Below are 15,522 nucleotides of genomic sequence, written 5' to 3'. Positions count from 1 at the left end.
GAACCAAAATTCTTTTTAAACCAGGATTTTTTTTGTTTTAAGGCAGGCTTGTCAAATAGGGTAGATAGACTAATTGCCCTTAATTTCTATTGTAGGACTGCTTGTTTATTTCCTAATTCTTGCTGGCAATTTCAAGCTAAGAGAGAGTCTAACACTGACAGGCATTGGATCTGAAAAGACACAGGAGGAAAAGGGCATAGTAAGAAAACAACCCGCTCCTCAAACCAAGTCTCTTCATCAAAGCTATGGTGATCTGTTCCTTTTCTCTTAATACGCAAGTTCGCTGAGGGAGAACTCAAAAGGAGCCCCAAATAGGCAAACACCCCACTTTATATGTGCAAGAAAGATGATCCGCTGGGCACACAAAGGCGTTTTACTTTATGAAGGCCAGGGGAATGACTGACTGGCCTTCTTGTTAGGAGAACAGGTAGTAATACGAGTAAGGCCCAAGGACACCTGCTATATCGAACTCATAATTTTTCACAATAAGATGCTGAGCATTTTACGGCCTGGCATTTCTGCATCATATGTCCTTATCACCAGGGTATTGCACAAATGACTCTTCATGGCCAGCAGCAGCAGGGACAGAAAGCCTGCCAGTTATCTTCATTGTGGTAGGTAGGGTTACGGTGACAGAACATTTATATGACATTTGCTTTCTTTCAAAGGATCTTTTCTTAGTTATTTCTCATCTTTCTAAGAGGAAATGATATAAAGCATATTTATTCAATGTTAAATCACTTGGGTTTCTTTTACTTTCTCTGGTGTCACCCTGCTGACTGATGGGTTTGACGGAAAGACCAAGTGCATGTCCAATGCTAGAATAAGGTGCACAGTGAAAGGTCATGATGACGGCTCAAGGTCTTAAAAATGAAAAACAGGAGCCACATGTATGGTCCTCAGGCAAGGGAGAGGCAAAGAGGCACAAAGGACCTCACAGGTCAGGCTAGTTCTTCATTCATTCATTCATTCATTCATTCATTCATTCAACTAATACTTACTAAGTATCTGCCGTACACCGGGACTAGGTTGGGTCTTGGTGGTGTGGTGGGTGGTAAATAAAAGACACAGCTTTGGGCCTCATGAATTTTATCATATAATGTGCTGTCTTCAGATTTGCTGACTATTTCCTCATTCATTAAAATAGACATATATTTTCATTATAAAATCATGTTGTTATTACCAGTATCTAGTTTTATCTTAAACCGATGGCAAACTCTGTTCAGCATAAATGTACATGATGACAGGGCAGAGACTGCAGCGTGGACACTGGACACTTACTCTACATAGTAGACGCCATAGACAGGGTCTTCGATCTTTTCCCAACCGGCAGGCAGTTCTGAAAACAAAAGAATAGTTAGAGCAAGAAGAGCACATTCTTAGAGCCTAGCGATTGCAACAAGTTAGGCAAAAAGAGAAACTTATAAAACACCGTAAATCCAATTAACACTGTGCATCCTAAAAGGGAAGCAAGCATTATTTTTACTTTATCAGTGTATTTTTCTACGTGGAAAACACGTATTTACTGATATTTTGCACAAATGAAACTTAATAAAATACAGTCCTGGGTGCCTTCATTCTAAATCAACTACTAAATTAGACTTTAATAAAAATATAGTTAAAATTTACCTGGAATGCCTAGTTCCTATCTTAAATATTTATAGTTTTCTCATTTTACTGACTACCTTAACACAAAAGTGAAATTGGATAAAAATTCGTTTCTTTTCATGTTCAATATAAAAGTGCTGTTTTTCTTCCCGTAATAAAACAATTTACATCTTATTTTCTCCTTGTTCCTAATTAAAATGCTACCGATGTTACTAGGTAAGCATGCGCACACTGGGCTGGGCTTTGCGCTGCAGGCGGCCACCGCTGGCCGCCTGTCTTCACCGGCAGTCAGTCCGCCTCCGGAAACAGAGACCAGGTCCTGCTCGGCAAGAACTCACGAACGCCTTTCATTGTGGTGGAAATGGCAGTGGGTGCGCAGTTGTTCGTATGGAAAAAGACACACAGGTCACGACTATTACAAGAGCTTTGTTAACTCAAAAGAATGTCACAGTGCAACTGCAAACCTACCATTGCCCACCCAGCATGTGCCTTTCTGAAAAGGTAACTGTGCTCTACTGGACTGGACTTGGTAAGGTTTCATGTTACCTAGGTCACAACGAGTTCTGTTACGAGAATCTATGGTGAAAGAGCCCATGGCACCAGAGAAGCTGACTTGCTTGAAACAATTCGACAATTCTTTGGGCAGAGAACAACTACTCAACTTAATTTGAAAGCCACCCGCATACATAGAGATACATAGTTAAGGCAAGCTTGTATAACACAGGACTCCAAAGTGAACCGTTACTCCTAGAAGTAGCCATTAAGACCAACCTCAATGGAGTATTATAAACACTTGAAAGATCACTTACTTTGAAATACTAGATTTTTTAAAACTCAAGGAATCATGTGATCACTATTTTCAAATACTGACCACTTCATCAGGGCTCACAGATGCCATCAACATTCCATTCCCCAGGGGGCCCTGCGTGTGCACCCAGCACATAGGCTAATCGCCTCAAGTTTATGTTTTGCTCAAATTTGGCTGCATCCACACATTAACGTCAAGGTTTTTGCTTCATGTTGTATGTTTGCACACAAAAAGACAAGGTTTTCTCCCTTTCTTCTAATTAAAAAAAAAAAAAAAAACAACACTTGGCAGGTTTTAAAGAAGTCTTTGAATTTGGAAGACATAAGCTACCAAAATGCAAGACAGGTCCAATTTGCAGGTGTTGATAAAACTTGGCATTTTTATACGCAGAATTCGCATACTAATGCAAATCAAATGCTAGGGAAGTGGGCTCCCCTTACAAGGCTGGAAATTATCATTTAAATTAAAATGAACCCAGAAAATATTTCCAAAGAGTTGGAAAATCAAAGATAAAAAAATGCCACCTGGTGCAGTCATACGTCTGTTCTGGCATGGGGCAGAATGGGTGGGTGTGAGGGACCACAGTATGTTTAATGAGCCAAATCTCTTTGAAAATCTGGAACTTTCAATATTTGGCCCTATTATCTTTAGATAAAATAGGGAAAACTTCAAGAGTTCAACTGATCCCATCATTAATTTCTCAAACATGTATTGAGTGCCTACTGTTTGCCTGAGAGTGTGGTAGGCACCAGGACCCCAAGAAAATCCCAAGTGCCCCACCCGAGCAGACAATGCAAACAGCAATGGCAAGTGCTCTGGTGGAGGCCCCAGAGGGAACCAGAAAAGGGGCCACTTCTGACCTCGTGCTGTCGCCCAGTCAGCAAAGAGAATGAGGTCTGCCAACCAGGATTCCTGGACATTTGTACATTTAAACACATCTTCTGGGACAGATTAGCATACTCTAAAACTTTTCTAGTTTTTCAAGTAAAGCTCATTTACAATTGAAAAGATAGATTTTGATTTCTCACTTCCAAAGTGGTGATTACTTTAATAATAGGAATTAGTCCCCTATTGCTTAAAATAGAACTGGGTCATCGATTTAAAAAAGGAAGATGTTTGTCCTCAAAGTTGCAAATTTGGTTCTCAAAAACTGACAACAGCATAAAATATTGAAACTCAGAACAAATGACATCACCTTTTTTTTACTAAACACTCTGAAATGTCTGAAGAGCCACACTGTCCCCCTTGTTTAATGACTGTCAGACATCAGACCCGACTGCACAGTCCATCGCAGAGATTTCAGGCAGCCAGGACCATCTGGGCTGAACCTGAGCTCCACCACCTCGTAAATCTGGGGGTGGGCCAGTGACTTCACATCTGGGAAGCAGATCTTCCTCCTGGATTCACCTCCAAGTTGCTGCAGGTTACGTGAGGATGCTCGTACGCATTTTGCACACGCCTGGCTGGCACCTGTGCTCAAACAATGGAGACTGCTGGGGGCACACAGGGGAACAGGGCAGATTTGTGCAGTCTGCTTGCTTGCTATTTCTGCCTCTGAGAATCCATGTTGTACTCATCGTCACCACAGAAGCAAATATGGGGCAGTCAGATGTTCTCAGTTCTTTTCCAAAGGGATTTGTCAGCACAAGATTGAAAGTCGTGTTCATAATCAGAGATAAATTTCAAAACTGTGACTTAGTTTTGGTCGGGAAGAGACCTCATTTCCTCCTGTCTACCTCTCCTCATTGGTTTCAGCACATGAATACCTTGTATTTTCAAAAGAAGGTTTGCAAGTGCTTTTGAATTCTGGGGAGATATTATCACGGAGGATGTGATCAATTCTGCAAACCAAAACAGCATAATGGAGCTACTGACCCTGGTCAAACAACGGAGTTCAGAAATGACAACTCTATAATCAAATGATCTGTTGCAACACCCCTGCCAACAGTGTCGGACTTCAGAGAGGGTGTCCTTGTCGATCTGGAATGGCACTGTTCACCGAAAACCTGACAGCTGCTACTGTTTAAGATTAGGACCCTCTTATTAAGAAAATGGGCCATGAGCTGGTCGGTAGAATCTGGAGTGAACGCAAAGGTAAACTGTGTGCATGTACATCCACTACTCTCGACAGTGGACACATGCAGGCAAAATTCATGAGCTCATTTCCATTCCGACACATTCAGGCCATTTCTACAGCATGCATGGTCCTCTCCTGTCCCGTGTTAAAGGCAAACAAGTAGCATAAGGAAGTCTTGCAAAGTTGAACAAGAGGGATTAGGTAATAAATAACAAAACTGGTAAAAACAGTATGAGCTGATCACAGGGACACATATTAAGACACATTTTCATTAAGTCTCCTCAACATGCACTAGGGGAGCTCCTCTTTGCAGATAAGGAAAGGGGAGCTAAGAGAAGGTGAATGACTTGCCCAAGGTCATAAGGCCAGTAAGTAGGGTAGTTGAGGCCCAGTAGCCTGATTTGACCCAGAGACAGTTCCTCCACTCCCAAACCACTATGCAGAACTGTGGCCTTGACCATGAGAAGGGATACTATGCAGCCACTGAAACGCCTTTGTGAGAGCCTGTGAAAGCTCAGGAAAGTTCCCACAATACTACAGCTACATAGGAGAAAGAAAGCAGACACCTCTTCCTAGAAATGTCAACATTCAAACTTGCCTAGAAGCAAATAAAGATGTGGCCTGCACTCGACCGTATTATCTCCACCAGCTACGCCCAGACAGTGGTCACTCACACATGTTCATTGGATAGCAAGAGAGGTTGAAATTGGTTCAACAAGTGATTACGGCACTCATTTTACATCTGGAAAATCTGATCCTGCCTTTTTCAGTTACTTCATCTAATGTCACTGGACTGATAAATTTTTTTAAAAATAAAATTAGTTTCAAATTGTTCTATTATACAGGTTGACTCTCACGTCATTCCTACCACAATGAACATAAGAACAACTTATTAATCATGTTAAAATAGATCTATAAATGGTTATCGACCATCACAGGCATATCCATCAATTACAACAGGATGTGTTCCAAACGTTAAAAACAGAGCTAAATTCTAGTGTAGCATAACTCCAGTCTACCACAATTATCTTCATCTCTATAACAAAGAGAATCGAATAAAAATAATATTCTGTATTAAATATTTATTATTTTCAGTTCAGGCAGTCTTTAAAATGCTAGGCTGATTCAATGATCTTGGTACATTTCCATTCATATTGACGTTCAACAAATTTATATTTTAAAAATATACTATGGTCAATCTTCAATCAGCCAAGGCTTTCTTGTGCAATCTAGCCAAGACGAGCTTTCTCATCTATCCCTCCACAGAGGAAGCAGATGGAATGCAAACTGATGTGAACGTTGCTCAAAACTGAACATTAAGCCCAGCCGGTGTGGCTCAGTGGTTGAGCACTGACCCATGCACCAAGAGGGCACTAGTTTGATTCCCGGTCAGGACACATGCCCCGGTTGTGGGCCAGATTCCCAGTGGGAAGCATGCAGGAGGCAGCCAATAGATGTTCTCTCTCATCGATGTTTCTATCTCTCTCATCGATGTTTCTATCTCTCTTTAAAATCAATAAAGAAAAAAAAATTAAAAAGAAAACACTGAACATTATACAGTTAACTTAGCAGGGAACATCATTCAATACAGTCCAACACAAAGAAAGATGAAAGAGCTTGTTATTTTCTGCTAATGTAAATGATCTCTAAACTACTTACAGCTCGGGAGGTAAGACTTGATTTACACAGATATACACTCTAAGGAAATGGGCCACATAAACCTAGCATCCGGTTTTCACACCACTGACCAGTTACAAACATGTGGCCAGTGACTTAATCACAACACAGTACTGAAGAGGATAACTATTCAGTTAATAATCACTAATTGTATTAGTGTTGCTCCTGTAATGATCCCTGTATTAGTCTGATAGGTTTTTGTTTGGTTTGCTTTGCTTTTTTTGTATTACCCACATCAAACAAATAAAACTGAGGCCGAGACAGGTTATATGAGAGAGTTCAAGGGACTCTCTCATTTTCTATCTATCCCCCCAGTTTTGTCTTGACCCTCGAATTACAAGAATACCGAGCACCCACTACTGACTCAGCTGCAGTGTCGATCCACTCAGACTTCTGTGTAGACATACTCTCTTACAACTCTGCATGAGGTCTGCAGTCAGACACATGAGTTGTAAGATCGACCTTTTGTGCATTAACTGAAATGAAAATAATTGGAGAAGGTGCAAACTAAAGAAAACGAGAGCGTAAGCGATTCACTGGCGACACCACCATTCAGGGCAAGTCATGCAGCAGCAGCCGCCGGAGGGTTTACCTAGTTCACTGTCCAGCTCCTCGGTGTGGACCCCTTCTTCTCCAAAGGAATAGCAGGAATGAGACAGAAAAGAGAGAAAAAAATTCAGACACCAGCACCAAGAAAGAAACTCCCCACAGAAAAACAGCAGCAAACACATTCCTTGATTCTGTCCTTACCTGCATTGTGGCTAATAAACTTGAGACCTCAGTGTAAGTCACAAAGCGGTAAGAGTTGATATTGGCAACATAATTATATGGCTCATTTCCTTGTGTGTCAGAATAGGGTGTGAATGGTTGCAAAAAAATGAAATACCTTTGCGGTTTCTATGTTCTTAAGCGAAAAGTCGCTTGTTCCAGACCTTATTTCGAGCACACAAAGCTGTTCGACCTCTCAATTATCAGTCCTTTTAATCCTTCGATAATCCCCAGTGAAGCAAGTCTACTCACAATTAAAGCGTTACTTAACGCTAAGTGACACCGCTCCCTGGAAAGCGAGAGGTGAGGTCAAATTGAGAAAGCAGCTTGTAGAAGGGGCTGCACTTCAGCATCTTTACAAAGGGTTAGAAAGATGAATTATGTCCTGCTGATGCACAGGAGGGAAGCAAAGCTTGAAGGCTGCCCTGAAGGAGGCAGTTTACTTGACATAAGTTTTCTAAGTCAAACAGCTCAGAAATATTAGAATGAAAATGTTCTCGATAATTTCTGTGAGCACAAGTCAAGAGCCTCCCCATTCTTGACCCCTGCTTGCTGTCAGTAAAGCATTTTATTACCTGCGGAGAGAACACAGGACAGCACACAATATATTTCATCCACAGAGTCCCTCCAGCCACCAGGCGGGTGGCTGTCCCCGCCACAGTATGCTCCACAAAACCAGGGTCAAGCCTGTTTTCGCTCCTGCAGCTGGCTCAGTGCCCAGTGCAGCTGTGGCACAAGATAGGGACCAAACATTTCTGAGATCAATGAAACGAATGAATCGATCATTGCCTTATAACCAACATGGCCCTGAACACCCCATACACTTTTAATTTAAAAACTATACAAATGCCAACAGTCAGTTTTGATGCTGGCATTGTTTCTCAAAGAAGGAATATGATTTACATAAAACCTTTCATGAAAATGCTCATTTGGATGTTATTTGTGTCTTTGGGGGTATTCATTTATCTCCCCAATAATTATGTAATGAGCCTGACTCTGTGCCCATCACTATGCTAGGGACAGAGGTATCAAAATGAGCACAGTCTTCTCCTTCCTTCTGGAGGAGGAGACAAGTCCGAGCTCGTGCAAACAAAAATGGAATGGAAACGGGGTAAGTCCTCTCGGCTGAGACACATAATGGAGTGACCGATCACATCTGTGGCAAGGTCGTGGGAACTGAGCTATAATCTGAAGGACACGCAACATTTAACGAAAAGCCTTAGAGTGAAAAGCGACAAAAACTAAAGTTCTCGGAGCACAGGGCTTCTCATTTAGTGTGTTCACTGACACAGCGGGAGGTCCTGGAACCCCTGACACAGGGAGGCGCTCGACAGACAGACAGACAGACAGACGTGAAGTGTGCGAGCGCTCTAAGCAGAGGGACTGCATGCAGCGTGGCATCTACAGAGTAGGAAGCAGCACAGGAACAGCCTGTGACCAACAATGTCCTTCTTCGTGTTATGCCATAAACAGTATAAGGCAGCTTTGTGTTAACTGGCAACAGAAAATGCAGGTATGAGAACCTACACTTGTCTTGGTGGTATAATCTGGTGATATATTTATACTGTTTGTGTACACAGGCACATAGACATACATACAATTTCTCCTAGAAAAAGAATATATGAATTCTAATGTTGAAGGGATAATTACTAAACTAAGTGTATTTTGTATGAATACATACTTGTTCCAAAGGAAATAACATTAACGCCAATGATAAGAAACTTAAGAATTAAAACTTACTAGATTTGGTAAAAAACCATTATGTAATTCTACTCAATACTTTCATGGCATCAATACTTTTTCTCAATATAATCTATTGGAGTTTTCTACAACCTATAAAATGTGTTCACAGGCATTTTCATACATTCCCAGAGTAACCATAATGGATACTGACGTGAAAGACCCTACAGTAATAAGAATGCCTATAAGTGCCTTCAAACCCATCAGGCTTCAAATAAACTTTAAATTTTGTTCCACGAAGTTTTATGGTTGGATGTATATTATGGTCTGATCTTTGAAAATTCATCACCTATGTATTATATATCAAACAGAATATCTGAATAATCAGGACAGTCCATTATCCTTAAACATGCAAACGATGCAGCGAGCACAGCTGTTCCATTCCTTCTTCAGGAGCGGACTAAGCAACGAAATACTGTAAAAGGAGCATCTCAGTCCTGCCTTTGCAGCCCAAGGATGTGTATTCCTCCCAGAAGTTAATCAGATGAACATGAACATGCATGTCTATGTTCAGTTCATGTAATCTGCGGTCCATGTATAATGGAAGTATTTTGGAGTACAATATTTGACAGTTTTATACTTAGGGGCTGACTTTTCCAACAAACCTCAAGGGTGGGTGCTTGTGTAACAATTCTGCCTCATAGGATAATTTAATAAAGCTTCACTAAATTACAGTAAAAATATGTATTCAACAATTGTACTAATTCAAATGCTAGAAATGAATAATGAGGAACAGGGCAAACCATTTCCCTTTCAATTCGTCGTGTCAAAAAGTAATTTTGGTGGAACCTGGGAAAGACTTCAGTGTACTGAAAGAAACACGTCTGTCCTGTCTTAATTTTCTTTTTTCCTTTTCATTTTGGAAAAGTAATTAGGAATCCCACAGCCTTGAAATAAACCTTTTAGAACAGTAACTTTTATAGCCAGTTGATTCTTTTTTGAGAATAACAGAGGGGCTGGGGCAACACCTCAGCCTCTTTCTGGAAAAACACACCTTTCGGGTATTTAGGATATACTCTAAGTCATAGAGATTCCCAAACAAGGCAAGACACCAAGGCTGAGGACACGATGGGGTCATGGAACATGAACTGTTTACAAAAACCTACTGATTTTTCCCCCTAAGACTTTCATGAGGTAGGGTTTGGGTTCAACAGGTAAGTCTCTATTCTTACTGACCGTCCGGAGTCTTCTCCAAGTTCCTGAAGCAGAGGTTGTACCTTCATTTGAGTAATTCTGACGGTGTAAAGTTCTGTTTCCGATGGGGATATAACTACGCATCGGCCTTTATTGTGTAAACAAATCACTCTTTTAAAGCAATTCTACTGACTTCCCTTCTGCCTTTGGAAACTCGAGTGCATTTACGAGAAACAGGATTACCTTTCAAACACTCACTGTGAAAAACGGCTGACCTTGCTAGACCTCTTAACATGTGCACGTGGGAACTAACAACGAGCTCACTTAAATCAGTACCTCCCAAGCCCCTTACCATCATCTTCACATTCTTCCAGAGGCTTCTGCTGCTTGTTCAGGCACCGAGGGTCTAACCAAGATGTTGTTTTCGTGTTATGGCTAAAATCCAGAAACAAAAACAAGAAATATTTTTAAAAAGGAAAAGCAAAGAGTTCAATGACAAAAAAATGATTTACTCCTGAACATTTGCTCTTCAACCAATTAAAGATACTTTGCAACAGCTAACCCAGACCAGAAGAGAGTCTGAGTTTGGAATTATAAATGGCTTAGGAAAAATCTTTGGCAAGCTTTTTACTTAATGTAAGATAGAATCATTCCATTATTGAGAGCTGAAATGGTAATACCAGTTTTATTTTTGAAAAATGAGTTCCAAATGACACCCCTTGTCTTCACATCTACCGCTGTCTATACTTATTTGAGTCTCCGCGTTTGCTGAGGAACAAACAATTTATTTTCAATTGGCTATGACTTAAATCTTCCGTGCTGGAATTCAGCAAGGAGGCTGCTGTTTCATTCATTCTACTACATGAGCATTCTCGTGACAGTGGGAATCTTCCTGAATCCATGTGCGTGGCTCAGGGCAGCTAACACATACTACCCACGGCATCGCAAGGGATGATTCAGATGTAGTGAGGGCGACACAGAATGGCCTAACATGAACATACCGTGCCAAGAAGAACCTTGGAGCAGGTAAAACGCTGCCAACTGCCTTCTGGAGGATAGAACTACATGAAGCGTTTCAACAGACACTGACTGGGGCCCCGAAGGTAAAGTGTGCGGGAACATTTCCAAGAACAGTGCCCTTCCTCCTCTTAGACACGTCCCGAGAATGACTGACCCGTGCAGATCAGTCCTCCGGGCAGTCCCAGCTGGCGCCGGCCCACTCGTGCGAGCTGCAGAGGAGGGGCAGAGGGCTGCGAGTCCAGGAGCTCATGGTGCAAACCAAACGCGAACTTAAACATTCAAATGGAATTGTTTTGAAGTTTAGGCAATAACCTAAATTTGTTTTGATATCTTAAGTTTAGGCTGTAAATGTGTTTTAAAAAATTGCCACAGTTCTTTATCTTAGATTCAAATTTTATTAAATGTTGGAAAATAATGATGACTTCAGCAAAAATCAGAATGTGCAAATGTGTATAATACATCATCTCAACTGGGTTAAAAAAAAAAGGAAGGTCAGCCTGGCCAGCGTGCCTCAGTGGACTGAGCATCACCCCATGGACTGAGAGATTCTGGTTCGATTCCTGGTCAGGACACATGCCTGGGTTTTAGGCTTGATCCCCAGTAGGGGGCATGCAGGAGGCAGCCAGTTGATGGTTCTCTCTCATCGATGTTTCTCTCTCTCTCTAAAAAAATCAATAAAAATTATTTTTTAAAAAAGTCATATGGTAACAACTATCACCACCAATACTTCTTGTTTGTCTACTTACAACTACCAGAATCTGTGCTTTTACGTGTTACATTGTATTTAATTCTGACAATAACCCTATGAGAGGACTATTACTGGTATTAAAATGATTAGTTCTCATTTTACAGATAAGAAAACAGGCCAGAGAAGTGAAGAAACTTGCCCAAGGACACTCTGTTGACACATGGAAGAATTGGGAATCAAACAGGGAGTATAACATTTGAACCCACAGTCTGTACCATTCCTACACAGTAAGACAGAAAAATGGTCATTACTGGGAGGAAAAATTATGTATGAGTATGTATGTTTGTATGTATGTATGTATGTATTATCCTCACCCAAGGACATTTTCCCATTATTTGTTCAGATAGAGTGGGAGGGAAAGAGAGGAAGAGAGAGAAAGAAACATCGACGTGAAAGGGACACATCAAGTGGCTGCCACCCACATGACCAACCAGGGCCGGGGACAAACTGCAACCCAGGTACGCGCCCTTAGCGGGAACCGAACCCGGGTCTCTCTGGACCGAAGGCCGATGCTCTAACCGCTGAGCCAAACCGGCCAGGGTTGTATGAGTTTTTAAAAAACATGTTTTTTTGTTGTCAAATCTCACCCAAGAATATTTTTTGCGTTGATTTTTAGAGAGAGTGGGAAGGAGGGAGGGAGAAAGAGAGAGAAACATTGATGTGAGAGAGACACATTGAGTGGTTGCCTCCCACACGTGCCCTGACCAGGGCCTGGGAATGAATCTGCAACCCAGTTACATGCCCTTCACTGGAAATTGAATCCATGACTCTTCAGTCTGTGGGCCAACACTCTAAATGCTGAGCCAAACCGGCCAGGGCTAAAAAACACTCTTTTAAACAATTTTGAAATAACTGCAGATTCCCATGCAGTTAAAAAAAATAAATAAATAAAAAGCCACACACACAAAGAAAGAGCCCACATTGTCTTTACCCCGATACCAGCAATGGTAACATCTTGCAAAACTGGAGTACATGTCACACCTCACCTGGTTCCCTTCGCTCCCTACCGGTAAAACCCATTTTTATTTCTTTATTATTTACTTATTAAATGTTTTTATTGATTTTAGAGAGAAAGGAAGGGAGAAGGAGAGAGGGATAGAAACATCAGTCGGCTGCCTCCTGCAGGCCCCCCACTGGGGATCGAGCCTGCAACCAGGGCATGTGCCCTGACTGGGAATGGAGCTGGTGACCTTTTGGTGCATGGAATGAGGCCCAAACAACTGAACTACACTGGCTGGGCAAAATCCATTTTTAAACTGTGGCAACCGGTAATCTGCTCGCTATTCTATAATTTTGTCAGTTCAAAAATGTTATATAAATGGAACCATACGTTATGTAATCTTTTGGGACTGTCATTTTTCATTCAGCATAATTCTCACTGAGGTTGTTGCACATATCAATAATCCTTTTATTGTTGAGTAGTATTCCATGGCATGAATGGACTACAGTCTAACCACTGAAGGACATCTGGGTTGTTTCCAGGCTTGGGCTACTTGGATTACATCTACTTAAATATTCATGTATGGGTTTTTGTGTGAATAGAAGTGTTTGTATCTCTAGCCAAAGGAGCAACTGCTGCGTCATATTGTAGTTGCAGGTTTAGTTTTTTAAGAAACTGCCAAATTGTTTTCTAGAATGCCATACAATTCTACATACCCACTGGCAATGTATGAGTCATCTAGCTTCTCTGCATCTTTGCCATCATTTAGTGTTGTTACTATTGTTTATTTCAGCTATCCTCATAGACACATATCCTTGTAGCTTTCATTTGCATTGCCCCAATGGCTAATGATGCTGAGTGTTTCCTCAGGTGCTTACCTGCCATCTGTATATCCTCGTCAGTGAAATGTATGTTCCTGTACTTAGCTCATTTTCTAATTAGATTTTTATTTTTACACTGCTAAGTTTGGATTATCCTTTATATATTTATATACCAATCCTTTTCAGATGCAAGATTTGCAAATATATCTTCCAGTCAATTGTTTGTCTCTTTATCCACTTATCAAGGCCTTCTCTTAAGCAAAAGTTTTTCATTTTGATGAAGTTGAATTTATCATTTTTTCCTTTTTTAAAAAAATATTTTTTCTTTATTGATTTTAGAGAGAGAGGAAGGGAAAGGGAGAGAGAGATAGAAACATCGGTGAGAGAAAACATCGATTGGCCGTCTCCTGCATGCCCCCCACTGGGGACAACCTGGGCATGTGCCCTGACCTCTTGGTGCATGGGTGGACGCTCAACCAGTGAGCCATGCCAGCCAGGCTATCATTTTTTTCCTTTTAGGGACCATGTGTATGATGTCAAACCTAAGAATTCTTTGCCTATTCCTAGATCTCAATCTAGAAAAAAAATCTATATATTGTGTTACAGTTTTTTTCTTTCTAAAGTTTTGCTTTACATTTTATACTTAAGTCTATGGTGATCAATTTTGAGTTAATTGTCTTGTATGAGGTATAATGTAGAGGTTGAAGGTAATTTATTTGCTATAAAACTTCTAAAAGAAACATAGCAGAAAATTACTGCCTAAGATTTTGAGTTAAGCAAGGATTTCTTAGCTACTACACTAAAAGCACAAGCTATAACAGAAGAAAATGGATAAATTAGACTTCATCAAAATTAAGAACTTCCAACTCTTCCCAAGACACAGTTAGGACAATAACAGAAAACCCTAACTTGGAGAAAATGTTTGCAAATCACAAATATGATAAGGGAATTGTATCCAGAATAATGAAGAACTCTTAAAATCCAACAACAAAAAATTTGCAACCCAACTAAGAATAAATGAGCAAAAGATTTACCTATTTTTAATGCCGAAATATATTCTTGATATAGTAAGCCATAGATTAAATATAGACAATTTAGTTTTCTAACTCTTTAAGGAAATTACTAACCATATGTTCTTCAAGCTATTCAGGCTCAGCGATTAGAATGATACACTAATTGCTTTTTTGTACCAAGTTTACTAAATTGTATAAAAGAATGCCACCAGACTGTGATCAATCCTTTCAGATGTAATCTACATCTGTACCTGCTAGGGAGAGGGAAGGAAAGGAAGTAACAGGGAGAGAGCAGGTAGAAATAATGGTATACTTTACTCTATGAAATAGACTTCTCCATTTTCGGTATAGGCCATCTCCCAGTTTTCAGGCAGAGGACCTAAATTATCCTCTGCAGAAAGAGGTAGGTATTGAGGGAACTTCTGAGAAGGGTCCGTGGTGGGAGCAGCGAGGATGCTACTGTTCACAGGTGGTAGGGCTGTTTCTCGGACAGTGTGCTCTTCTTGATCACCAGAATCAGCTGTGCAATCATGGGGGAGAGAGAAAAAATCATCAATCATACCCCAGACGGAGGCACTAGACCAAATACTGTATGCATCTCAAACCCTCATCCTTTCCTCCTTTCTGACCATTGACTATATTGTTTTATTTGATACAAGTTTTTTAATAGAAAACACCAAAATGATGGACCAAATTTATTTTACCTAAAAATAAAGAAGAGAAAAACATGCTCAATGAATGCATTGCTCACAATCTTGGAAATGTCAAAGAAGGAACAAATCCTGACTCAAACTTTAAAGTTTCTTAAACTAAGAAGGTCATAAAAAAAATAAAAAAGAAAGAAAGTGAGAAAAGAAAAGGTCATCAAAACACCGAGAGAGCTCACTGTCATTCCAGAGGTCTCATTTGGCTTCATGACTCAGGGGACTTCTGAAGGCAAGAAAAAAATCCATGACGAAAACACAGATATAATGGCATTATTGTCCATTTTGCATAAATAATTTAAAAACATTTTGGTAGACAGTGGCAAAGATCGAAGACTCACAAATCAAGCTGAAATGTATATAAAAATGTTTAGAATATAGAGATAGTCATACCAGTGAGTCAGCTTTGAGCCTCTTGCACAAGTGAGAATGTTTCTGTGGAAACCAAAACAGTTACCCCAGAA

General features: G+C 40.5%; 1 protein-coding gene across 2 annotated transcripts in view; it reads right to left on the bottom strand.

Annotated features, from left to right (window-relative positions):
• Positions 1 to 15,522, bottom strand: part of MAGI1 (membrane associated guanylate kinase, WW and PDZ domain containing 1) — a 574,287-nt gene that overhangs the window by 75,131 nt on the left and 483,634 nt on the right. For both annotated transcript variants that reach the window (XM_036266477.1, XM_036266478.1), the window contains exons 5-8: positions 14,673 to 14,874; positions 10,165 to 10,247; positions 6,763 to 6,798; positions 1,282 to 1,339 (exon numbers count right to left, since the gene is read on the bottom strand). In XM_036266477.1, coding sequence (XP_036122370.1) covers positions 1,282 to 1,339; positions 6,763 to 6,798; positions 10,165 to 10,247; positions 14,673 to 14,874 — 379 coding nt within the window. The remainder of the gene's footprint in view (positions 1 to 1,281; positions 1,340 to 6,762; positions 6,799 to 10,164; positions 10,248 to 14,672; positions 14,875 to 15,522) is intronic.

This window comes from Molossus molossus, unplaced genomic scaffold (genome assembly GCF_014108415.1).
Source record: "Molossus molossus isolate mMolMol1 unplaced genomic scaffold, mMolMol1.p scaffold_m16_p_18, whole genome shotgun sequence".
Lineage (NCBI taxonomy): Eukaryota > Metazoa > Chordata > Mammalia > Chiroptera > Molossidae > Molossus > Molossus molossus.
The sequence above is the reverse complement of the archived record's forward strand: the minus strand, read 5'-3'. Positions and strand labels throughout refer to the sequence as shown.